This window comes from Pogona vitticeps, chromosome 1 (assembly GCF_051106095.1).
Source record: "Pogona vitticeps strain Pit_001003342236 chromosome 1, PviZW2.1, whole genome shotgun sequence".
Lineage (NCBI taxonomy): Eukaryota > Metazoa > Chordata > Lepidosauria > Squamata > Agamidae > Pogona > Pogona vitticeps.
The window spans coordinates 128,443,662-128,471,446 of NC_135783.1; the positions used below are offsets into that span (position 1 = coordinate 128,443,662).

At 41.5% G+C, this 27,785-nt stretch overlaps 1 protein-coding gene and 1 pseudogene across 6 annotated transcripts in view; one reads left to right on the plus strand and one right to left on the minus strand.

Moving 5' to 3' along the window:
• DLGAP2 (DLG associated protein 2) overlaps nucleotides 1-27,785 on the minus strand; it is a 522,791-nt gene that overhangs the window by 461,585 nt on the left and 33,421 nt on the right. For 2 of the 6 annotated variants that reach the window (XM_078388889.1, XM_078388883.1), the window contains exon 2: nucleotides 10,942-27,785. This exon is cut by the window's right edge and continues 8,098 nt beyond it. The exons of 3 other annotated variants lie outside the window; for them this stretch is intronic. In XM_078388889.1, coding sequence (XP_078245015.1) covers nucleotides 10,942-10,956 — 15 coding nt within the window. In that variant the 5' untranslated portion in view covers nucleotides 10,957-27,785. The remainder of the gene's footprint in view (nucleotides 1-10,941) is intronic. One more of the 6 variants, XM_073000757.2, reaches the window with a different exon arrangement.
• On the plus strand, nucleotides 26,343-26,496 carry LOC140703514 (U1 spliceosomal RNA; annotated as a pseudogene).

The window sequence follows — 27,785 nt, forward strand, 5'->3', positions numbered from 1 at the left end:
GACGTTCAGTTAAATGTGCCTATACACTCCTTCCAGATTTTCGCCAACTCCTTGAGGAGTTTGAGGGAGGTGGCAACAGGATGCCCTTCCTTGTATCCCTCCTTCTCTTCCCCCCCCCCCCGGTAATCTCTGGCTCTAGGTATCCACTGTAAAAAGTGTCATTCTGCAAACCTCTGGAGAAGGCTTCAAATAGAATTTATTTGTTTCATTGGGAGTACACACATCCACCAAAGTGTACGGGCTTCATTTTACAGATTAGAGCCCCTTACTACTGATCATTTGGTGATGCATCTCAGGAGTTTAGACAGTGAGTGAAGGGATTAAGGAAGATGCACATATCTCCATAATAAACCATTCCCACAAAGGAATCTTCCATCACGGGTGTAGTGAAAGGCTGTCTTTCTCCACAACAAAGGTATTATTTAGCATTTGGAGTGGCTCAGGTACAAGCTAAGTGGTGTGGATGCCTGCTGTCTCCAAACAATCACCCCAGGCTTCAAAATAAATCTCTTCACTTAAGAGGTTTGCTTTCTGACCAAGCAGCCCTCTCAGCATAAGGATGTGAAAATGGGGGAAAGGAAGCGCTTTAGTGACAGCTTTTCATTCCTCTGGCCCTTTTCTGCTAATTAACTGCAGATATAAGGGGCAGCCCAAGTAATGAACCCCAGAGGAGCATGGCAAAGAGGCAGGCAGGCAGAAGGCAGAAGGGAGGGAGGGGGAAATTGTTTGCCCTGGAGATAGGAAAGGACCTCGCAGAAAATTTTCATATAAACACACACACACACACACACACAGAGAGAGAGAGAGAGAGAGAGAGAATACAAGGGCTGTGATACGCTTCTGCATATCACAAATGCCAGTTCTTGCAAATGAGGGCAATTTTAAAGTTCCTTCTTGACAATAGGTCTGGCCTGTGTCATTGGGCTGCCTGAGGCAGAGTAGGAAATGATACACAGGTCTAAATATACCCCCCAAGTCAAGGCACACATGACCCTAGAAATCAGACAACTGAGCCAGAATATCACACAAATGCCCTTTGCTGACTGAAAAAACAACAACCAAACACCCAAATAATTAATGAACATTTTGCCACCATTGCAATGACACCCCACATCTGCTCTGCCTAAGGATGCAAACCACCTCATTCTCATTAATGGTAGCAATGGTCCACTTTGAGTATCACTTTGCTTGCATGGAAAATTAGAACAATGGTCCTGCAGTTACTACATTCCTTGGCATCTCTTTTCTTGGGAGTTGGAATGTACAGTGGTGCCCTGCATAGCGATGATAATCCGTTCTGGAAAAATCATCGCTATGTGGATTCGTCGCTATGCGAAATAAAAAAGCCCATAGGAATGCATTAAAACCAGTTTAATGCGTTCCTATGGGCAAAAAACTGACAGTTATGTGAAAATCCTCCATACGGCCACCATTTTCGCTGCCCAGTAAGCGAGGAATCAGTGCGAAAACACAGCGGGCGGCCATTTTTTTTACCCGGCAGCCATTTTGGAACGGTTGATCAGCTGTTAGGAAAACATCGCTATGCGAAAATCGGTAAAAGAAACAGCTTACCGATCATCGCAAAACGATATTTTCCTATCTAAATCATCGCAATGTGATTGCAAAAGCAATCACAAAAACTCAATCGCTATGCGGATTCGTAGTTAAGCGAGGCACCACTGTATATTGAATTTTGCCAGTCTGTGGGCCGTTGTTTTGTTTTCCATATTTGTTGGTTTGTTTATTTTTTGACAGATTTAGTCTCTGTGGCTTTAAATAGTTCTAGTGGTACCTCATCTACTCCATGTGATTTATTTTTCCCAGTGCTTCCAGAGCAGCTTTCACTTCACTTTCTAAAACGGCAGGTTCTTCATTATAGGATTCTTTTCAGAAGGAATGTATCATCCTTTTATCTCTTCTGTAGAAGTCTTCCGTATACTGTTTCCAACTTCTCTTTATTTTATAATAATTTTAGAACTGCAGAGCTGGAAGGGGCACTACTGATAATCAAGTCCAGCCCCTTTCAATGAGGCACAGTGGAGAATCAAACTCCCAACCTTTGGCTCTGCAGTCAGATACCTAAACCACTGAGCTATCTTGAAGTTATCCTGATCAGAGAGTGTACTTCCCTGTTGGTTTTTCAGCGTACCTAATCTAGACTTAAATTTCCTTTACAAACACTGAATTAAAGTTTGTAATTTTTTTTGTTGGACCTTGTATTTTGTAACACATTGCATCTAGAGATGGTGGTAACAAGAAGCCACACACACACACACAAACTAGAGTGATGCACAGGAGAAAGGAAGAAAACACACTACTCAACCTGATGGCCTTATCCAAAGCCAGTCTCACTAAAATGGACTGGACTACAACTCCCATCACTCAGCTTTGGCCAGTGGTGAGAGATGATGGCAGTAGTAGTCTGAAAGCATCTAGAGGAAAACAAACGACCCACTTCCGTTAAAACATTTTTAAAATTCTCTTTAGTTGTCTTATCTTAAATCCATCGTTTCTTGGTTAGGTGAACTTGTGGAAACAAACGAGACTCATTATGAAAGGCAGGGATCAGCATCTTAAGGTCTATTTAACCCCTATGTAATGGGACGTGGCATGAGTCCCCTCAAATCATCCCATGAAGGCATTCTGCCACACTTGGGCGGAGATCAAAATTTCCTCGCATGAAGGGACATTAAAAGCCTCACACAAAACATTAAGCCCTTTCCTAAGCACAGCTTTAACTCTTCATGCATTCAAATGTTCATGGACAGTCAAAAAATATTCCATAACTCACACAAAGCAAGTGAGTGGGTTCAGTTTTTATTTTTTTAGAGGAAAAAATCCTAGCACATGAAGATGAACTACAAAATATTGAGGACCTGAATGACGGGAGCCCACCTTTGGTTCCAATAATCTTCCCAGAGTTTCTGCTTGTCTGGTGCGGTGAAAACAGAGGGGATATCAAACCTTTGACAGACATCAAGTATACAGACGATGGTACTTTGTGGTTCCCTGCTTGTGAAATCCTGTCATACCGGTTCTTCTTTCAAAACGCCCACTCGGGGTTAGGGTTACATAACCGACATATTCCAGATGATGCATAATGTAAGCAAAATGAAGAGCTGAGAAATGTTGGCTGGTGGCACAATGTACCCTTTATTATCATATTAAAATTGTTCAAACGGTTTGTCAAAATCACTCATTGTCAGAGCATTTTTTTTAAAAAGCTGATTGATTACTTAATAGAGCAAATCCCATTACACCTACATTTTCACACACTACATCAAAGGATATTAATCTTCTGAAGCTATTTTAGGATGATTTAAGACTATATTGTTTATGCAAATGGTCCTGACCAGCAGCAAGAATAAAACGGGCAGAAATCCCTATTATATTGGACTGGTAAAAGGTAATTGTAGTGGCTCTTCATGGTGGCAGCAATGAAACCTCTTGAAGGAGAGGTTTCCCCTATTCATCAAAATCCATTATAAGAAGAATGGACCCTATGTTCAACCCCAAGAGCTCTTTGTGAAGATTCAGAGTAATATAATGGGAAACTTTGAAGTGCAAGTAGTCATCATGGTAATGTTTACAATAGAACCCCCATATCTGTGGGGAATTGGTTCCAAGCCCCTCTGCGGATGCCGAAAAATGCAGATTATAGCAAACACTATTTTAATAGTGAATATTAGACATAGCTTGGTCTCTGGCTCCTTCTACTGGCCAGTTCTGGTAACTTCCTCTTTAGAAATATATATTTTTAGGATTTTTCTTTTGCTGTTTTTAGTATTTTCAAACTGCGGAGAAGTGAATCAGCAGACACTGATCCTACTGTATATAAATTCACACATGCACATATAGGAGCAAGAACAAAGACTACATCATACCATACCTTTATGAGGTCCACATGACTAAAATCCTAGGCATAGTTAGAACTATGCAGGTTGAGCTTCTGAAACACACTGTTCTTACTAAAGCACCTCCAGTAAGCCAATATTCAACCTTCAGCTTATAATAAGAAATCCAATCAATACTACGTATATGCATGTGTTGTCACTTGAATGGCTAGAGAATACAATGTTATTAATTCATTTAATATTTCAGTCATTCACTGTTTTTAACTTTAAAGTTGCATTATATTGACAAATTGTCTTGAGTCCTTTCTTGGGTGAAAAGTGGAATAAAAATATTTTAAATAAATAAATAAAAATGCAGTGACTAGGGCTCTATCAAAGGGAAAAACAGTGCCTGCTTTAACTATTTTCTTCATTTTCTGACATCCTCTATTCTTAATTGTCATCACAACAGCAAATCTTGGAAGTTTAAATTTGGCTCATCCAAAGCATAGAGGGTTAGACCCAGGCTACACAGAAAAGATCTATCTTTCTTTCTTTATTCGTATCGGAGCGTTGCACAATTTAAAATTATGGATGTACAGTATATGAAATATAGGTAAACATAAGAATTAAATTAAAAAGTTAAAATAATTAGATCATTCTTGACCAGAGGTCAAGGTACTTCAATAGTATTATTTCAACTATTTACTAGATCATATGCAGTGAGGCATACATTGCATGTACATAAATGCTGCATCGAATGAATTTCTCCAGTCACAGAAAATGTGTTCTGCATCCAAGTTGCTCCATTTTACTTGATTATTCCTTCATCTTCCTACTATAACTATAAACTGGTACCTTTCTTTTTCACTGAATTTGCAGTGTGCATCTTCTAAGTCCAATTTTGCTTACAGAGACAAGGGGAACAGCATCTGGCTATTTTGAATTTTTTTTTTCTTTTGTAATTGCCCAACTTTTCTATCCTCTAAGCCTTGAAAAAGATTCTGGAGAATTTGAAAGTTGACATTTATGACATTTGAGCAATCTAATAAAGGTGTTCTGTAGTCCTGAATATTGCTTTATCATTACAGAAATTTTAATCTCTTGACCAAGCAAGGAGGATCTCTCAATGGCTCTGCTAGGTGGTATCATTGTTCCTGTTCTAAGAAAACCTTCCCACAAGTCCTCTCATGCTGCAGGACTGAGCATTTATATGATCTTCAGAGGGTGTTCTGTCTATTGCTGAAAATTAATGTGACTAATACCCTCATTTACTGCTGATGACAGTGATTGTTCTGGGGTATGACTGGTCTCCTTGATGTTCAAAGTATGTAGTGACATAAAATCAAACTTTTTTTAAAAGAGTGTAAATAACAAGCAACCAGCGAAAAAGGAGAACATGGAAATATGCATGAAGTGCTTCCCATTAAAATAAGACTTCAGCTAAGCAATTTATAAGAAGCATGATATCATAGAAAATATTTGTTTTAACGTCTGAAGTAGAAGCTCCCTCTTAGATGCAGCAACTTTGTAAACGTTAAAAGCTCTCTGGCCGTAATCCCACAGGCCTTTACGATCTCTTTATGATCTATAAATTTTCTTTCTTTGTGGGATTGATCATAAGGGATTAAACACCAGTTTAGTTTGAATTCTGATTGATACAATGCTGAAAGAACATTGTTTTATCCCTCTTAACATGTTTTATCCCTCTCCTAATGGCATGCTAATAGGCTAACAACATCGGATATGAGCCTAAATAGGTCATTTTGATTACCAAAACTGATCAGCAGTTTAAACATTATTCCTTCTCTGATGTGCCTTTCAGACGTCTGATGCATCTGATGAAGTAGGCTTAATACACAAGAAAATGTCAAATAAACTTATTAGTCTTAAAGGTGCCACAAAACTCTTGTTTCTGTCTAAGAATATCCCTTGAATTGACATTAATGAGACAAAATTGCTAATGAAAACTCCATTCTGCTGCACATTAACTACAATATTATTTGGAATCTATTATTACAATGTCAGGACTTTACATGTAGTTCTTCATGTACACCGAAATATTCACAGATTCACATAAACCAATACACATTTATTTGGAAATGTGTCCTACAGAGTTCAGCAGAATGTATGTTTAAGACTGCAGTCATACAGTGCAATCTTATATAGTCTACTCAGAAATACGTTTTCTTGAATTGCTTAATGGATACAGGGAGAAGTTTACTACGTCTCTCTCATTATGCTTCAACTTGGAGTTGTCTAAAGTGGAACAGTGCAGTTCTTCAAAGAGCACATAACTAAAATATGGAATATTTAATTAAAAAATTAATATGGAATTTATGTTTCTGTGAGGTCCCCCAACCTGGGCAGCTTTAAAAGTGAATTAGATAAGTTCACAGAGGGTGTTGGTGCGAATGATTATTAATCATGATCTCATGTCCTGTCCCCACTGTCAGAGGCAGAATACTTCCAAGTATGGATGGCAAGCCAAGAGGTCGTATTCCATTCATATCGTGATGTAGGCTTTCAACGGGCTTCTGTGTGAACAAAATGTCTCTAAATTTCAGTCACTGAGAACAACGGTGGAAAAAAGCTCACATCTTACCAGTTTCCCAAAGATATGTATGAAAAGCCACAAGAAAAAGGACACTATACTCAATACGCCTTACACACGGGGTCTGACAACCTGCCCAATTAGGTTTTGTCACTGATCTGCATCTCTGTTCTTTCTCTTTATCCCTGTTGATTGTCTCAGTTCAAACAGAGGAATAGAGACCTGTGCATTTGTTCCAGTAAGCAGTCCCTGATCTGTTACCACATGATAGGCAGCAATAAGTGGCCGTGAATATTTTGAGTGCCTCTGAATATATGCAGAACGTTCTTTTGCACTCATGACGAACAGCATCCTCTACCTTGCCACTTGCTTAGTTACGAAAATCAATGCTGCGGCACGTATTTTTTTTTTTGCACGTAGGGGTCAGGAGTCCCAAATTCAAGCCCTCCTATCTATAATTTCTAAAAATCCTCGTGCTCCATCCATTCTCTTCTCCTGAGACCAACCTCTGCAATGAATAATGAAGGAAACCTCTTATTCACTGCAGCACAGGAATGCTGAATGCTGTTCTCTGGCAAATTTGTTTTCACTGCCTCACTGGATGAAGGGGCAACTAATTAGCCCATCACTAATTCAAAGCTCTGGCTGCTGGCGGTAGAAGGAGGAGAAATAGCAATCTCAGAACCGCAGAGCTGGAAAGGACCCTATGGATCACCAAGTTCAGCCCCCATCAAGGAGGCAGATAGTGACTGACAGTCACAGAAAACTAGCTGAGTGAATAAATTGTAATGTCTAACAGTATGATTCAATTGCATGAGGCCATCCTGGGAGCAAGCATAGAATTAATATATTTGTACTAAAAGTAAATTCCATATTCATGGCTTCTTATTTCGAATCAAGATAATGAATAACATTATGTAACGGCTTCTAGCTCTCACAAGTAAGATTAAGATGTTTCCTATTAATGAAATCTGGTGGGCATTTTGTTAAACAAATTCTTAGTGGCAACCAATTACAAATACTATTGCCATATAGGGTTCCATCATTCAAGATGAAATGTGGAAGTTTTTTTTAACAGAATTTAGATTGTTTAGTGGTGGATTCCTGCATTAGCAAGGCGTTGGTCTAAATGGCCATAGGGATCTCTTGGAACTCTGTAATTCTATGATTTTAAGCTTTCCAAAATGTATTGCCATGGTCAATTCTTGCAATATACAGACTAGGACTGAAGAACCTATAGCCCACTAAGTGTTAGTGAACTTCAGTTTCTAACCGTGACAGCCAGCCTGGTCAATGGCAAGAGATTACAGCAGATACAGCTCATCAACATCTGGTAGAAGAGGACTACAAGTCCCCAGCCTCTGATTTGGTCTATTGCACTATGTGGCCTATTGCATTTCCATCTGGACAGGACTCTAATGCATAAAAGCTAGCAAATGAAATAAAACTAAGTTTGGTAATACAGAATGGAGAATTCTATTAATAATTTAGTCTTGTTAGCACACCACTTCACAGAGCTTTCTAAAGAGCTGTCTCAAGGAGCTCCGGGTTGCTGTTTTTTCTTTTTATGAAAACCATGCAAGCATATCGGCAAGCAAATGTGAAGATATAAACTAAATGTCTAAACAAAAGCAACTTGTGCTAGGCTGCTTGTCAGATTTTACTATTATTTGCTCACATGTCATTCATGGCATTATTTCTTTCAAACACACATACTTTGCAAAAAAAAAGAGTGTTTCACTGACATTATTGTCACTTGCATTTTGCACACACTAGGGGGTGCTGCTGTAATATTATTTATGTGATTTTAAGTCAGTTGGCCAGGGTGATTATGTGAGTCCAGGTTTAGGGCACTTATTTCCACCCTGGATTTTGTGGATTTCCATCATATGAATAAATCTACACCTTAAACAATGAATACATCAAAACCAGTCAGTCAAACTAAATGAAAACAACGTATCTTCACATAGCCACTTGGATTGGAGAACGGCCATTTCCCTTACTACTGTTGAGGTCCTTTGAGTTTCCAGAAATGATGCTTCCACATACGAGGCTGCTATGGCCACGTCACATGGCCTCATTCCTGAGGCACTGGGAGAGGAATCCAGAGACGACACCTCCCCTTCATAAGCCTTCTGTGTTTTCCTCGCACGTCTTCCACTTTTGTCCTTACCACAGAACATTTGTTAAAAGAAGAAGATCGAAGAGTTGTTCAATACCCATTGATTAATACAACTAGGAGCCGGCTAGGACCACCCAGAGCCTATGGCATATTAATTGCTGTTTACCTAGTTGGCAATTTACTAAAACACGGTAGAACCAGAGATGGCCTTCCATGAAACAACACTAGCCAAAAGCAGGAGCATCCTTCTGGACATGTCTTCTGAGCTCTCCAGCCTGCCCTGTCCACTGGAAGACAGAGCTACATGTGCCATATGGCCTCTCCCACAATCCACAAAAGACCTGCCTGTTCTCATGTGCCCGGGAAGATACTGTCCCATCACCAGTGCTGAAGCAAAACTTAGCGACAAGTCCAGCTGCTTCTCCATGGGGACTGGATGGGGACCACCTTGTCTTTTGCTTCGGCCTACAAAATATCTGAGGCTGCTCCCTAGGCGGAAGTCCTTGCGTACAAAGGTGGAGGCCCACTTTTCAAAGTGTGGCAGAATAATGAAAGTCTCAGAAGAAGACTGAGATTTGGAAGGGCAGCGAGGCAGGAACTGGGGGGGGGGGATTATCAAGTGTAAGAATGTGTCACTGGAGACCAAGACCATTCATACTATTGTATTCCTGATCACCATGTATGGGTGCAAAAGCTGGACAGTGAAGAAAGCTAATGGAGAGGAAATGATTTGTTTGAAATCAGGTGCTGGAGAAGAGCTTTGTCCAAGACTGCCAGAAAGATGAACAAGGGGGTCTAAGATCAAATCATGGCCCAAGTATCTCTGGAAGCAAAAAATGATGAAACTGAGGTTGTTCTGCTTTGGGCACATCCTGAGAAGGCAAGATTCTCCAAAAAAAGATGGTAATGCTAGGAAAGGCAGGAGGCAGCAGGAAAAGAGGAAGACCAAATGATAAATTGACTCCCTTGCCTTGAACTTGCATTTGCTGAACAGGGCTGTTGAGGACAGTACATTTTGCTGATGGCTTATTCATAGGGTAACCATAAATCAGAGGACATTTGATGGAATGTAACAACAACAACTATGCTCCAGTACTATGTCATCAGATTTGGAAGACCTGAACAACATATCTCAGTTGACTACACTCGGGACTAGGGGGAGGATTTCTATGGCATGTCATATTTTTCCAGAAACCTATGTTTGAGCTTGTGGGTGGGTTTTTTTTGGGGGGGGGTATGTTTATGAATAGAATTTGTTGAGAAAGGCCAGATTACTCGTAAACATCTTTAAACCTGCTGGTGGGTTCAAGTATAGGTTGCAGAGAAAGTGTGACATGTCATAGAAATTCTCCCCCTACTCAGGAACAAACTAAACTTTACAGCATCACTGTCCATCCTTTGCAAGCTGATTTCATGCCCTGGATTAACTGGTTGCATGTTCTCTTTGTCTCCTTCAAGTGCCATGACTTTGGACCTACTGATGGATTTGGATCAGGAGAATCGGGGGTGTGGGTGTGCTGCAGCTACTAGATAGCATTTCAGGGACAGATACGGCAATGAGACTTGGTTTCAGATCTCCACTCTACTTTAGAGCTCTGGAAGGAATCACTTTTAGCCAAATTGCTACTTCTTCACACACAGGTTGTGAGTTTTGTGAAGGAGAAATGCCATTTTGTGCTTGCTGAAGGAGAAAGGTTGTCACAAACTATGGATCTTTCTCGTCTGTTTTAGTTTTGCCTCCCGGTGTCCCAGTTTGCAAAGTGAGGGCTAGAGCAGGGCTTGTTCACTCAAGACACCTCTTTAAGGGACATATGGTGAGCAGGTGCAAGTGGATCTCAGAGTTAGCTTTGGAAGGTTTAACTCTCACCTGTATATTCAGAATGATTTTAAGCTTTGCTGCAGCTCATACAGGGCACCACTCCCTTCCCCTCCCCCCCTACCCCCCCCCCCGGTCACTAGCTTGGGCATCAACAGTCTCTCAGAAAAGAAGTTCCTTGCTCTTCTATAACCACTGAGCATACCTAGGCAGATTCGCCTGGAGGAGGTTTGTAACCTGACCAGTTCTGAGAACAAGTGCATTTTGGTAAGTACTTCAGTTTAATTTTTTGTATCAAATTTAGATTATTTAATTTTTGCATTGCATTTTTCTAAAGCAGTTCCTCATTAAACAGGGAAATGATAATGTCTGGATGCATATTGGCATTGTCATTCTGATTTTTGTCAGCCAGCGTACATATTTATGACCAGCGTCATCCATTAAAGCCCAGCTTTTACTTACCTTTCAGAGATAGCTTCAGCCCCTCCATCTTTAGGCTGCTAAGTACAGGAAGGAGTGACAGAGCCAACAGAACATGAGTGACCATCTCCAAAGTGTACGTTATACGATATGAATTGGGAAATGAACATGTTGTTTCTTTTGTGCAAAACAGTACCTGAGAGGTCCCCATAACGGCTGAGCCTTGTGTGCGTTGCTGGCATTCACAAGAAGCAGCAGTAGCCGAACTTGTGGTAGTTACATTCGCACTTCATGGGATGAGAAACCCTAAGATGAGGAATGAATAGAAATGGGAAAAAAACACAATTTCATAGCAAAAGGTTAGAAGCCCCCACACCCACACCCCTCTGCAAAAGAAAAAGCATAAATGCATGCGGTGTTTGTTTTAAAAAAAATAAAATCAAAAGAAAAGCAGTCAAAATCATGGGTGTACTCAGTATTTATTGCAACCCAGGGCAGCAATGGAGCAAAAAGCAAGGATATGCAGAATCATCAATAACATTACACAAACGGTTGGTACAAGGATGATATATTTGAAACATGATTCATTGCTTCTGGTCACTTTAATGAAAAATTGAATAACCCCCTCCCTCCCCCCCCCCAAAAAAACTGGTAGAAAATGGAATTAGAATTTTGGTTAACATGGTTTGGATTAGGCGATATCAAAGAGCTGTCTTTTCTTGATGACACACACTGAGCATGCCTAGAGAAGAGTTGGTTGTAATGGCAGGCTCCAGCCTCACCTTCTTCATGTGCATTTGCAAATCAGAAGAGAGTCTGAAAAAGCAGAGTTCTGCTGTTGGAGTGCAACTCCCATCATCCATAGGCCAGCAAAGCCAGTGGTGAAGGATAATAGGAGCTGGAGTCCAGCAACATCTGGACAGCTGCATGGTTTCCAATCCCTGCTTTGAACAGACCCTCACATGAACAATTTTAGGGTTGAAAAGGTTTGGCTGTTACATCCCAGCTTCCATTCCACTCCACCCCACCCTACTCATGCATTAATTTCCCCTTATTGTGCTGTCAAAAAAAGGCGTAGAGGCATATGCAAAACTAGCAACAAAAATGTTAGTTTTTCAGATGTAAGGATTCTGTGAAAATAAACTCTGGTGTACAAATGTATGTTCTGAGCTGGCATGTTCTAAGCCCACTTCCCCCCCCCCAATTCAGCAGAAGGCTGCCATTCCAGCTGCAGCCCCATGCCACTGTGGAGCAAGGGTGGGGCTGGGAGCAGGCAGGCACAGCAAAAGACAGGGTGCCTTGTTGCAGAGCACCTGTTCTTTCCTTCACCTCCAAACCTATACAGTAAACCTGTGTTGAACTCTATTCGGCTGCCTCTTGTAGGTCATCTCCAGCTACTCAGTCTCTGTTTCTTCATCTCTGGATAGAATCAACCTATGGGATTCTACACTGGTTTTAGCTCTCACTTTGGCAGAAGGACCCACATTCCAAGGACTGATAATCACGAGTATACACCTTGAGTTGTCAGGCTATTAAAAATATGGAGAAATGGCAAACCTTTATGCTTTCAACCATGGAACAGTTCCAACAGTGTTTCCACCCCACCCAGAACAACAAAATCAGGACAAAAGACGTTCAGTAATGGGAGGAATGCATATTTTAAAGATATATTAGTCAATTACTCTGTAGCAGCTTAGATTCTATTTCAATCATGATTTAATTTTTTAAAAGAAAAATCTGATTTTTGGATTATTTAAATTTAAAACCCCATTTTTATTTAAATCCATTTGAGTTTTTAAAATTATTAATTTTTATCCAACCTGCCCTGCAGTTTGTGTGATATTTTGTGTGGATGAAATCAAATTAAAAACCGGCAACTATGTAATATAAAGCTCTGCAAAGGGAAGCCTGGTGGGGAATTGTCTCTTTTTGATGGGCGAAAGAGTGATATAATTTTTGCTCTGAAACACTAGCATTGCTTTTCTCCGCTTTCTCCCCTACATGATCACCTGATCCTATAGAAAAGGATCATCGTGGAGTGTCAGTGCTCTTCAACAGAATGCTTGTCTTCTCCAAAACAATCTTGCTTACAAAAACATTTCTAAAGTCAGGGCCGCAACAGGTTAGCACTAGTTCATTTGGGAGAGGGGGGGAGGGGGAGAGGCAAAGGGAGGGCATGGTTCCAGGGGCAATGGTCAATAGGGGCAATGGTCAGATCAAAAGCCGCTTCCACTCTTGGAGCTCTGTGCAAACACATTCATGCCTTCCTCGGCCTCTGCCCCTGCCGACTCCTGCAACACAGTAATTGCATGTCTTTGTCTGGACAGCTACAGTGATTTCATCTACAGAACCCAATTTGAAAAACTTTGGTCAAAGCATATCAAGGTGTGTTTTTTTCTCTCCACTGTGTAGTCATACCCTCAGCCATACCAAAGGTTCCAAATCATAACACACATCTCTCCAGTGATATCTGATCATCACTGAATACTCAGAGCAGCATTCTTTTCTTCTTATTCCAATCACTCCAATATTAAAAAAAAAGTTTGCACATTAGGATAGATTTCCCACAAATACTCTAAATGCGTATGTGTGTTTGTTCTGTGCCGTCAAGTCAGAACTGACTTAGAGGGACCTTAAGAGGGCTTTCAATGTAAGTGAGATATTTAAGGAGTGGTTTTACCAGTTCCATTCCCCCAGTTCCAGTCAGTTTCCATGGCCGAGGGGAGAGTTGAACCCCAATCTCCAGGTTCCTAGTCTGTCATTCTACCCATTACATCAAACTGAGAATCCCCACGAATATATACAGCAGTCAAATATAGATGTGCAACAGATTAGAACAGCTGGTCAAGGAACAGAGTAATGCTTGCCTATAGGAAAAGAAAAAAAATATTTATATTTTTTGCTTTTGTTGCTTTGTTGCTGCTTATAAAGCTCTCTTCCTTCAGCTATCATGTCCAATCATCATAGGGAGACCAGGTGATTCTGGGGGCTGTAGTTGAAAAAGTAACTTTTGAATCTCTAGGGGGAAAAATAGAAGCAACTTTAGATAAAATTGCTAAACTGAATGCACAAAAATAACAATAAGTAGAATATCTCACCTAACCCTAATTACCTTCAGGAAAAAAAAGTTTATGTAGCTTTTTTAAATATGCACCTCAGATAGGCCTTTTTAAATATGCATCCCATATAGGCAGAAAGCTAGGGTGCTCATTCAGAAAAAAATTAAGAATATTACTTATATTGTGGCGTCAACAAAAAAAAGAGGCTGATTTGATACTTCTTTAGTTCTAGTATTTAATATGTTTTTATGTGTTAAGATAATATCTCATTGTTAACAACATTAACATCGATCAAAACTGGATTTTTTTGCTGAAACCAACCTACTATATGCTTTTCTTCTTCCCTTGCCATTTACTGCTTCTCTCCGTTTTTTATCCTGGACCAAGATAAATTGGCTGAATTGCAAGTGATGTGCTAAGCCTCCTCAAAAGGCTGTTATACAGCCAATTAGAACCGCTTTAGAATCATGTTGTTCTTAAACAAAATTGGTTTTAAAAATCCTGGCTACACAATGCAAATAGAAACTTTTGGGTTTTTTGCCCAGGAATCGAGGTCTCTGTGTGTGTGTGTGTGTGTGTGTGTGTGTGTGTGTGTTGTTGTTGTTGTTTATTTAATGGAGGCAAACTATTTTATTGTGCCTGCAGAGCATTGTTTATTTTAGCACAGATGCGAAATTGCTTTATTTTTAAGCATTTTGACATATGTATGAATGCCAGTGCAAAATGGTTCTCTACTCACGGGATGGGTAGCATGGTGCCCACTCAGTGGCAGTGACTTGGCTTTCTCACTGCAATGTAGAATGCAGCAGCCGGCTTTGGCACCTAGAAGCTGTGACACGGCCCCAGGAGTCAGTTGAGAGGAGCGGAGAGAGTGAAAATGGAGCACCGCAGCTGAGCAGGTGCCGTGCCACCCAGCAGCTGCTGCTGCATCCTAGATCGCAGCAAAGTCAGGTGGGGGGAGGGAAAGAAACAGAGGGGAAGAGGGAGGGGGTTTCTCCTGACAAGCAATTGAGATCACCCTGCTCTGCTATTTACTTTGAGACCTGATTAGTAGGGGTTGTCTATGAGACACACATGCGTGAGAAAAGAAAGGAGGAAAGGCGGGGCTTGTGGGGGAGAGGCTCCTCCCACCTTTTGGGGCTCCTGCTTCTGCAGCTACTGCTGCCTCTTCGCTGCTTTTGCCACCACTGCCACCACTCATCTCTTTATGCTCCTTTGGTCTGCCCTGGCCCCCACTTGCCCTCCTTGCTTGATTCCTCCTTCTAGCTCTTTCTCCTCTAATTTTATTTAAAAGTCTGGTCTTGTGGGGAGAGGGAAATAATGAAATTCCAGAGGGGTTTTAGCCCCCCCTCTTCTGATTTCAATCTCCCCCCACTGGCCCAGTGGTGGTGTTTCCCATCTTTCCCCCCCCCCGTCCCTTCCTTTGTCACCTCCTCCTTCCTCCCGCCATCCAGAAGTTGTCCTGGTTCTTCAAACTGGAAAAACAGGCAGGGCAAAGCAGGGTGCAGGTAAAGGCATGCAGCGGCCCTGCTTCACCACCTATCAGCTGGGCAGCAATTTATAATCATGTGACTGTCACGTGATTATAAATCGCATCAAACAACACAAAAGCTCATTGTGAGTTATATCATCCCTGTAACCGGGCTCTATGGTACATTAAGCTTTCCACAACTTTAAAGGAAGTTGGAACCAGCCTGCCTCTAGCATTAGGCCTCCGCATCATGGTCTGAAAGGATACTGGCTGTGCCCCCTAATTAAATGACTGCTTTTTCTAGAAGCAGTGAAGTAATAACTGGCATACTATTATTATCCTCTGGTGTAATTCTATTACTTCAGTGGATCAGGATGATACAGTTGCTCTGAATACAAGAACTTAGCAATATGATTTTTAGAAAGAAAAGGATCTCACCTAAGCAAAAGGATATAGTTTTAATATTAAAGGCTAATGCACAGATAGACACAGAAATTGTACTTGTTCAGAGACTGTAACTCCCAGAATGCCCCAGCTAGTGGGGCCAGCAGAGGATTCTGAATGTTGTTTTTCAAAAATATAACTTTTCCCTGCTGTGGACAGATATAAAATAGATAGAAGAAGGCTTTAATGAAAAATACAGGTCGACACACTTTGCATAGCACACAGGATGACAGCAACACAGTTTTGGACAGTATTTTTGGCATGAAGAAATCAATCCAGCAAACAGAACTGGAGGTAAGACATGAGTTAATCAAAAAACAATAATAACCCGATAATATAAGGATTACAGACAGATTACATTTTTAATGACACTGCAACTCAGTAGTTTAAGCACGAGGTGCTCAAACTAGCAGTGCAATTTTTCCTCATATAAACTGCTAGTAACATTACTCTAGTTTAAATGCTTTTCGCCTAACTTTGAAAAGTACTGCAGGACTAAAAGTATAAATATTTATGAATTAACCAACCCAGCCAAAGTACATATGGAGTAACTCACAATAACTTTGCAAAGATAATGCAGTTCTGGCAGAGGCTATCACATGAAAAACAGAGAGTAGCAATATATGTTTCAACCCATTTTACTCATGTTTTTTATTCATTTTATTCAGAAAAATGTGTGTCCAATTAAAAGCATAAATCATATAACTATAAATAAATCACGGTGTAGTGCAATATAATGTCAAGGGGATTTCTAAAAAACAAAAGCAGGGCTTCTTGTAGGTGAGACATTATTTAAAAGATTGTTCACTAGATTCAGTTGCAGGAGATAGGGTTTAAATCCTTGCTCTTTCAGCATAAGCCACTTTAGCCTCTCTCTCCCACTTCACCTCCCATACAGAGAGTTTTCTGGAGTAAGTCGTATCAATAGCACAATCTCTGTCTGACATAGTTTCTAATATCTCTTATGATCGAAAACCATTTCTCAAGCAGTTTCAGGAGTTTGGATAAATGCTTTCCTATGACATTTGGAACCAACCCTCAGCTTTCTATCCAGCAGCACACAGGCACCCTGTTCTTATTTTTGCTCCTCAAACATTTTGCAAATAGTTAGCATTTAACAACATGTGCGGCATTTGTTTATTTATTCAACTTGCCTTTCTCCTTAAAAAAGACCCAAGGATTACCTTATCAAAACACAGTATTTAAAGCTTTTAAAAAAGAGAAGTATACAAATACTACAAAGGATCAAACAAATACCACCCTTAGAAATAGCAAACACAAGCAATGCTAAAAACACATTCAAAGCAGTATTGCATAATAATAATCCATTTTAAAAATCCCACTCAGGCACCCAGTCACTCAGGGAAAGCTTGCCTGAAGAGAAAGGTCTTCCTTCGTTTATGGAAGGACAGCAAAGAGATGGGGGCATCCTGGCCTCTTGTGGGAGAGAGTTTCAAAGTCTGGGAGCAACAACAGAGAAGGCCCTCTCCTGTGTCCTCATCAAACACACTCATGGAGGTGGAGGAACCGAGAGAAAGGCCTCTCCTGATGATTTTAACACTCAAGCAGGCTCATAATGGGAGGCATGGTCTTTGAGATAGCATGGACCAAGGCTAGGTTTGCCAGACGTCCGGCAAAAGGTGGACATGTCCCACTTTTCAGGATCATGTCCTCCCTCCAGCAGGCAAAACTAAAAAACTTCAAAATGTCCGGCTTTTGTATCTCCACCCCTCCCCCACCCCCTGCAGCCCAACCTCTCCCTGTTACTTCCTTGGTTGAGGCCCTTGTAAATCCTCCAGAGATTCAAAGATCGGAGATAAGGTGGCTTGATTGTTTAGGGCTGTTCTAGCCCCAGGGAATCAATCCCCGGCTTGTGGATGGCTGCTTCTGCCTGGGAGCTGAATAAGGCAGGAAGGAGCGAGAGAGATGGATGGATGGAAACCTGGACAGGAGTGAAGTGAGTGTGCACTGGCTTGCCTGCAGGAGGGGAGGCTGTTCTGGGGTTTGGAGGAGGTGGTGGTTCAAAGCCAGGCAAATAGGGGCCAGTCCGGTTCCTCCTTCCTCCTAAAGCCAGGGAACAGGAGACACTTTTATCCTCCCCTTCTGCCCTGACCCCCCCCCCAACCCTGGACCTGTGTTTCCAGGTCCAGGAGCATATTCACACACACACACACAACAAGCGGATTTCTTTCAGCTTGAGAAATTGCAAAGGGTGGAGAAAATGGCTTTGTCTGTCTGTCTGCAAATCCATTTTCTCCACCCTTTGCATTTCTCAAGCTGAGAGAAATCCATGCCTTCTGGGTTTTTTTCCTGGTTTTTATAAAGTGTTTCAAATCTGTCACACAACTTTTTAAACTTTTTATTTCACTTTATTATGCTTTTATTAAAATAGAAAACAATAAATAAAACAAGGGGGATGGGTCTCCATTAAAGGAAGGAATAGATTGTCTCCATTGGTCCTGGGTGCCCAGTAAGTGTATATGTAGATTTGTTTTGTTTTTATTTTTAAACATTTTTTAAAACAAGAAAACACAGTGGCCAGTGGATTCTGAGTTTTGTAGTCCAAAAATGTAACTTTCCCAGTCTTGACCTTTCAAGACTGAGTAGGTTGAATGGTTATGGTATTGCCCCATGATCAAAGAGCTATTCTCCCCAATACCTCATTCTGAAAGTGACTTGCACAGAGCCCGCCCCCCCCCGCAAAAAAATACGTCCTCCTTTGTCCTCCTTTTTGGCTTTCTATGTCCTCCTTTTCGTACACCTGTATCTAGCAACCCTAACCAAGGCCATTTACGGCTTTGTAGGTTAAACCAGCACTTTAAATTGTGCCCGATAACTGATCGGCATCCACTGGAGCTGCTGTTATGTGGAGTAGAGGTGGTCACGTGATCTCTGTCACCAGCCCCAGTTAACAATCTGGCTGCCATGTTTTGGAACGGCTGAAGTTCCCAAGCCCTTTCCAGAAGCAGCGCCCTGTTGAGTACATTACAGTAATCCAGCCAGGATGTAACTAAGGCATGTGTCACTGTGGCAAGATCAGATCTCTCCAGGTATAGTCTCCATGTGTTTCCAGTATCTGAAGATATCTTTCTCAATCCTGTTTCCCACAATCATCTTTATATGGCAATGCTGGGGAATTTACCTATGCATGAAAAGTATAGGCTATACCAGGAACTGAAATACTGTGGCTCAGTTTAGTAAGTTGCAATAAGAGTAGGCCCATTGAATCAGTGCCACATTGAAGGACCGGATCTGCCCATATGAGCCGTCTTGGCCCTTCTTTCAGGCATGTTTGATGGGAAAATGAGAGAGGGGCTTTCCTGTGGCTGCTTCCAGCTTGTGGCATGCTCTCCTTCAGGAGCTTCTGTTACCACCTCTGCTTTTATCCTTTCACAAACAATTGAAGACCCATTTCTTCAGGTGCGCTTTCAAAACTTTTAATTACTATAACTAACTACAGTTACTAACTATACTATAACTGAGTCCCTGGGTGTTTTTCTTTTCTTTTCTAGGCCTGTTTTTAACGTATTTTAATTAGTTAATGCATTTTCAATTTTTACTGCACATTTAACTCCTTTTTCATTTGCAATTTATTGTGAATTTAGTTTTCACTGTTTTAACACGGTGAGCTGCCTTGGGTCCCCTCAATGGTGGAAAGGCAGTCTATAAACAGACAGACAGACAGACAGACAGACAGACAGACAGACAGACAGACCAGACCAGACCAGACCAGACCGGACCGAGAGACAGACAGACAAGCAACAACAAAATGAGTGTGGGGGAACTGACTCATCAAACTGTCACACCCTTCTCTCACACACTGATGTCAAACCTCCATTTGCCTCGTGAGTTGACTATTGACGTAAGAGTCCTTTTTAAATCACCACAGGAATAAACATGTTTTCTTTAATAATCTTCACTTGTCACTCTTCCCATTTTGCTGCTCCTCCACAAGTGTGTACTATTTGCCTTGTCGCTCAGGCCCCTATAACACTCTTCCAACAAGCCAGCCTTCAGGTATTTAGCTTGAACAGAATAAGGTTTTATTAAAATAACTGTCTTAAAAGACTGCCGTTCACTGCTAGGCTTTACATTTGTTCAGCAGAACTCTTCATCCACTCTTCATCCACTCTCTCTCCATCCTCTCACTCTCCTTCCGACTGCTCCTTCTCTGGCTTCAGACACAGACCTCCAGGAAGCTTCTTCATCAGGCTTCAAAACTACCCTCTTCCCCAGCCTTCCTACACCGGACTGCACACACACAAAAAACACCCTTTAGGACCTACACATAAACCAATGCTCTATTCTCCTAATTTCTCCCAGCCAATCAGAGTTACTTTTGCCAGCGTTCCATGTCCTTCGGCCACCCGTTCCCAGGACATCCTCAGCAAATTATACATGGAAACACAACCGGGCATCCTACAAATCCCTGTTAATTTAACAGCCCTGCTCTGTCTGCAATACTAAGCAACAGGCATTTCAGCCATAGAGTTATACTGTTGCTGCTCAGCTCATAGATAAATCTATGTTAGGAGCTAACATTTTTCTCACTAGGTGGATACAGGCATGTTGCAATGGAGCCGTTTATCTCTTTGTCCCTGTTCACAGATCCAGCGTGAGCGTTTGCCGCGTTACTTCAGTAGTAGCCATCGTGATGTACCATCCGCAGACAGAGGGTAACCTTCTTGGTGGCTGCTTGCATGGGACAAGAAATATCATTATTTTCCTTTGACTTGTAAAAAATTATTTTTAAAGTATTTTAGCTGACAATGTTCCATCATGCCTTCTAGGGAGCACAGAAAGCAATTTTTCTATGTTTAAATTCCTTCCAATGTTTCTAAATCCCACACTTCCCATTCTTTTAATTTGTTTGCCGCTACAGAGCACAAGGAAGCTGCAAAGGAATGATACAGCCCTCCAAGGTCTTGGATGTGTGGTTGCAGTTACCACTTCTGATTTCTGAAATCTGCCTATCCTCGTCACACAGCATTGCTTCCCAAAAGGGGTGCATGGTGTTGCAGAGTTTTGAATTTTGGTTATATTCTTCTAGCTGCGCAGCAGAAGTGTAGGGATTCACAGAGCTGAATAGCTTCAGGTTTCTCAGATTCCACCCCTTTTTCTCATCAACTGGCACTTATAATCTCAACAACTCATCCAGAGATATTCATGGGAGAACAAATAAAAGGTGTTATTTACTTACAGTTGAACAGATCAAACAGCAAACTGAATAAACGTAGCTGATAGACTCACCAACAGGCCTCAACAGACTCACTGCTTTCGACAAACAACAGAGAGGGAAACAGAGACAGAGAGCAGAGCGGCAGGGCTTTCTTTGAATTCAGAGGCGGGAGGGAACTATTGGTTAGTGCTGGATAGATTGACAGTCACCTCTCAGCGACACTTACGAGAGATAGCATATGAGGTTGCAAAAACTCCAATGCATGGCTCCCCAGAAGCATGTAAAGAAATTCTACGGGTGGCCACAAACCTGAGAGATTTCCATAGTTTTTAAATATCTTAAACAATGTTTTGTTTACAAATTTCAAATCACAAAACCATTTTAAAATAAATTTTTACTCTTGCCCCCTTTTTGCTTAAATGGTTGGATAATGGCAACATAGAAATGGGGAGGAATTAGTTTCACAATACTCAAAAAAAAGAGTGTGGTACTGAACACCACTGAGCCGGAGACTGTGTTACCTGGAAGACTCACACAACAGTCTTGACTGAATCTAGAAACCGAAGAGTCTGCTTTCAACAGTTGGGCTGATGTCTGGGGAAAGCATGCCTGAATACAGTTCAGAGTTCAGTGCAGGAAACATGGCACAGCAATGTGGCAATTTTGAGAGCATTGACAGGAAAGCAGAATAAAAACTCATGAAATAAAGGTGATTCATACATAAAGTAAAACAATGTCAATAAACAAAAAAATCATAATAGTCCAATCCAATTATTTCCTGGAGCAACATGAGAGGAAAAGGAAGAAATTACTGCTCTTTTTTAAAAAGAAAAAAGCCATGCACTGAGAGTACGGTACCCAGTCCAGACTGTGCAGAGTCCAGACCTGAAACAGTTCACAGGTCCAAATGTAGGACATTCCTCCTTCTTAATGCTGGACCAGTGGCCACCCTAATATGCAAGGCAAGTGCTTCTCTAATACAAATGTACCATGCTTCGTAGTGGATATCAAAGTGTAATTACACTTGTAAAGCCATAAATGGCTAGACAGTATACAGAAAAGACAGAGGGCCCTGAAGTACATTTCATAAAGGCTTAAAATAAAGTTTGATTCCAGAATACATGAGGGATCTCAGCTAGGAGTGTAAATGTGCACTACAAATTGCAGAATCGATTTCTAGTGGGCTCTTGAGAGGAGAGAGAAACCTCTGGGCCTCATGATGAAGCACTGAGGAAGAGCAGAAACAGATACAACATATACTCTGCAGGAACACCAAAGTGAACATCTGTGGGGAAAAACAATGAGTGCCATCTTTCCTGCCCAAGATGAAATACATCAAGAGCAGGAGGGAAAGAGAGGCTGTAAAAGAAGGAGGATGATTTGCTCTGGAAAAAAATAATTGGGAAACAACTACAGTATATTAATCAGATATAGGAGAGAGTACACACACACACACAGAGAGAGAGAGAGAGAGAGAGAGAGAGAGAGAAACCAAGAGACAAGAACATTGTGGGGCCTTCACAACTAATAGCTGTATTTTAATATCAATTTTTGTGCATCAGCTTCCTCAGATGTGAGTGAGACTAGATGACTGTCCTAATTATACAAGGCCCTGTGCTGGGCTGGGCTAGGGACAGCGATAAGGGACAAAGTGGCAATGGTTCATTAGTAACAGAATAGGCTATCAGACTCTGAATAATGTCAATTAGCAGTCTACCAAGTAACATTAGCACAGCTGAAACAAACTGCGGGAATCAATGTAGTATTTCACACTTGGCAATGATTAAGGACCCCTTGATTGATACCCAGCCCTTTTAAGTAGGTCTGCAGCATCCCTATATTCCTTATCTCAGCTGTTTCTCTTTTAAGTCTTCTAGATTGGTTGTTGTGGGTTTTTGACACAAGTGGCAAACTGTAGGAATCAAACTGTAGATTGATTCCTACAGTTTGCCACTTGTGTCAACTATGCTATTGTTACCTTGCAGACTGATGTTGTCATTATTCACAGCCTGACTGGCTCTCCCATTACTTTTACCTTTGTAGCTGTGTTTGTAAAGGGATGTGTTTGTGTGTACATGTAATGCATGTTATTTCTTCTAGTTTAAATCAACCCAAGTGATGACCAGGAAAGTACTTCCTGCTGCTTTACTTCCTTCCCGAAAGAAGAAATTATGAATAAATAGTACATCCATGTAGCCTTGTCAATTGATGCAAAATTCATATATTTTCTCCTTAGTATCTCTATGACTGCATAAGAGAAGTCACCATAGAACATCTTGGGACATACAAGCCCTCAAAATGCTTACAGGAGCACACACTGCAGTGAAACTACAACCAGAATCCTTTTGTTTACTCCACAGAACAAATGGCTGCATAGATGATGATGGTGAGCCTTCCCTGCCTCCCCTCCAGTAATGCAGAATAATGTCTCCACAGGCTTTTGCACAAAAAGAAACAGAGTACAAAAAATTTAAAGGGTGGGGGAAAGCACTCCACCACAAGACAAATCCAGGAAGGAAAGACATTTCTACATTTTAGTTTATCTTCCCATGGAGATTAAGGGTTGCATATATCTCCAGAGTGTTGCCAGATGTAGGCTGTCTTATTTGTCACCTGCAAATGCACTGTAACCCTGTTATTCAGTCCTCTTCCTGCTGATGTTTCTAGGCTCCCTTCTCCTGCTCCCAAAGTCAAGAGGCGATAGGGTTTAATACTTAAAACTGAAGGCCCTTTCCCTATTCACTTGCATACCAGACCCAGCTGGACTTAGCAGCTCTGCATTGCTTCTTAGCTAAAGTGGATGGCAGCCCCCAAGTGGGGAAAGCTCATTTTGTTTCCCAGTGAGAATGGTGTCTTAGAGGCAAATGATGACCCTGTATTTTCTCTGTGGTCTGACGGTGTCTCATTTAAGCAGAGTTAGCTGCAAAGAATGGTGGCCTTCAAGGAAAAGGAGTCTTCAAAATCTTACTGGAAATTTCTCCTCTGAGTACAGAATATATTTCACCTTTAGTCAAGATGGAATCTGAAATGGGAACCCCGACTGTAACATCATGTGCACATTGGTGTCTTGCTGGTTAAAATTACACCTCATAGAGAATCCCAAAGAGTGGCAACCAAAAGCAAATTTAAGTTGAAGTACTATAATAATAATAACCTTGGGTTCCATGATCACTGCAGATGGTGACAGTAGCCATGAAATTAAAAGACGCCTGCTTCTTGGGAGGAAAGCCATGACAAACCTAGATAGCATCTTAAAAAGCAGAAAAATCGCCTTGCTGACAAAGGTCCACATAGTCAAAGCTATAGTTTTTCTTGTAGCAATGTATGAAAGTGAGAGCTGAACCATAAAGGCTGACCGCCGAAGAATTGATGCTTTTGAATTGTGGTGTTGGAGGAGACTCTTGAGAGTCCCCTGGACTGCAAGGAGAGCAAACCTATCCATTCTGAAGGAAATCAACCCTGAGTGCTCACTGGAAGGACAGATCCTGAAGCTGAGGCTCCAGTACTTTGGCCATCTGATGAGAAGACCCCCTGGAAAAGCCCCTGATGTTGGGGAAATGTGAAGGCAAGAGGAGAAGGGGATGACAGAGGATGAAATGGTTGGACAGTGTCACCAAAGCTACCAGCATGAATTTGACCCAACTCCAGGAGGCAGTGGAAGACAGGAGGGCCTGGTGTGCTCTGGGCCATGGGGTCACGGAGAGATGGATATGACTTAACGACTAAACAACAACAACAACTGTAAATAATAGGACCAAAAGGAATGAAAGAAAGAGAAGGGAAAAAGTGGTTCTTACATATGTCTCATTCTGATTTAGGTTTAGAAGTGCTGGCAGTAGTTCCTGCCACTGCAGCAAAGAACCCTTACATCCTAAAAAGCTTGCTGTCTTGTTGAAGATGACTGTTTCTCCTTGCTCATGTGGAAGAGTCTCTTCACAAATATTTTTGGAATACTGCATTTTCCTGCCATCTCTGCACAGGACCCAGGAAGTAAAGAGGATCCAGAAAGCTGAAAAGGGACTTTAAATGGAGTTGGAAAGTAGAAAAACTGCTTTTGAAATAAAGAAGTCCGTCCAAATCTCTCTCTCTCAATACACACACACACAAATACACACATACATATATACCGTATTTTTTGCTCCATAAGACGCACCGGACCTTAAGATGCACATAATTTTTTAGAAGAGGAAAACAGGGAAAATATATTCTGAACCAAATAGTGTAATAAAATATTTAATAAACTATAACAGAATAACATTTGAACCATGTAAAGTGAACAGCAGTCGACAGTGGCATTAATATAGACCATTATCAGTCAGTGATAAGACCTATACCACTCTACCTATATTCTACATTTCCTTTCATCCACCTCCTCCCCATGCTTATAGAAATGTCTCAATGACAGATGAGATTGTGGTGCAGCTCTGCCCAGCTACAGCTCAAGCCTATATTAAGTTAGAAATGGTTTGTCTGATTTGGCACTGCATTGAGAGGTCCCTTTTAGTTGTGTGGAGGATAAATAGTGGAATTAAACTATTTATCAGCTGGTTTTCCTTATTTACTTTAGGTTATGCAAAAGAACAGCAACACAAAGCTTAACCCATTCACCAGCAGTAGCACATGCTCAGCATAAGACCAAATCTCGGGTTTCTGACATAATTGAACATTTATAGCATGCAAGGCACAACAGCCATGAACAATGTTCTTGACGAGCCAAAAAAACTGAATACAAACTATAGTAGCTGAATTCAGGAAGCAGGTACTGTAATCCAGTTAAAATTCAGGAGGCACAGTTAGTTTCCTTGCTGCAACACCCTTTGGAAATACATTCTCTATTAGATGCCCAGAATTAGTTGAAAAGTTTGCAAGTCGAATCCAAATTTCTCATAAGAATGCATTGAAAATTAATTAATGCATTCTTATGGGGAAAAAAGGTCAGAAACTTTTAAAAAATTAAAAGAAAGTCACTTACCAGGTACTGTAGACTGAGCCCGGCTCTTCACAGTGCCTTGGTAGACCCCAGAACAGCCAAAAAAAGAGCCCCAAACAGCTAAAAGCCAGCAGGCAGCCGGCAAATGGCAACCATTTTGTGCTCTTCTCTGCTCCTGCTCCTCCTCCTTTCCCCTCCCCTCTCCCCTCCTAACAGCTGATCGGCGCTGGTCTGAACACTTCCTATGTAGCTTTTAAAGCAAGTATGCCCCGCTTTCCCTGCCTTCCCCGCATATTAGGTATGCTAATATCTGTGCACTGGAGGATTTTGGGAGGAATATCCAGCCCCTGATGAGGGTCCTGTGGGGCACCCCAAAACACTGAGTAGCTCTCTTGGCCTCTTTCGGGACTGGGGCTGTGCAGCCCTGTTCTGATCAGGAGGTGCAGCCGGGGGGGGTCACCATGCCTTTGGGGGATAGGCACAGAAAGGGGAAGAATTTTCAGGGGTTATTCTAACTCATATCTGGCAGGGGAGATACCATTATTGTAAAAGTGGTTTTCCCAGGGTAAGGCTCATCTATTGCACTTTGGATGTGCTGACCTCTGTGATTTCCCCAGATATGGGAAATCAACTGCATAAGTGGGGAACTGTGTTTGTGGTTTCTCCTGGTTTTTCTAGAATCACTGTTTTTTCCCCTTTGGTCCTTGCCTATTTGGTCCTTGCCTACTGCTATTGGCCTTGCTGGTTTTCCAGATAGGCTGCAGGAAGCTGATCCTGGAAAGCTAGCAGTGCAGAATGGTGAGGTCTAAACAGCAAGCAGTCTCTGGTACCAGTTCAGAGGCCTTCCAGCATGGCAGTGAGAGGCTTCTGGGTGGTGGTGGCTGAACCCTTTTTTAACTGTATTTACTCCATAAGATGCATATACTTTCTCTCCCTCTATTTGGGGGAGAAAAAGTGCATCTTATAGAGCAAAAAATATGGTGTACACACACACACACACACACACACAGAATATATATACAGTGTGCGTACACACACACACACACACACACACACACACACACACACACACACACACACACACACACTTTCCTAACTGGTGCAATGCAGTTCTAATACCATTCTAGGCTGAAGCATTGCTTTCAACATGTCACTTACGAAAAAGGAAAGCTATTGCAGCTGGCTGAATGATGGATGTAAGAAAAGGCAGGAAAGGGTCTATAGACTCCATAGACTCTGCCTCCACAAGGCAGCACAGTCCCATCAGAGACCTGGCTGATGGGAAAAGTTCCATCTCCCCAACCTTCCCCCAATTGTTTTCCCCTAGCATCAAGACTGCTTGCCCCACCACTGCCTCCTTACTCACAAGCAAACCAGGTACACTTACTCACAAAACAAACCAGCAATTGAAAGACTTGTGTGGACCCTTCTCACGGGAGAATAAACATATTCAGTGTGAACAGAAGGATGACTCAAGTGGAAGATAAAATAGATTACACTGAAGACAGAATCCTTTTGAGTGCAAACCAGGCTGTTCCAAATTCCCCTGTTTGGACAGGCCATTAGTTACATCCTATTGCTTGAGTGCTGCTAGGGTGCTTATGATGAAGGAGGGTGTAATTAGCTCTGAACGGGTCCTCTGCCACAGCAGTTTCACTAGGCACCAAATGCCACCAGGTGTCTCTCAGACATTCTCCTCACAAACATGAGACCGATTTTGAGGGAGAAGATGCATTTTATTGTAAGATAATTATATATTTACTTACAGAGTGGTTTTATAACATCTGTGTGTCTGCTCCCTGGAAAGTAAGCACTATTTTATTTTGTGCAACATGGTAGAATGTTTTGGGGACGATCTAAATGTAGGTATATTTATCTTGTGTATAATCATTTTAAAATAATTTCCTTTCTTGCTTTGCTTCTTTGTGTAGAAGGCGCTTCATTTATGACACACCTT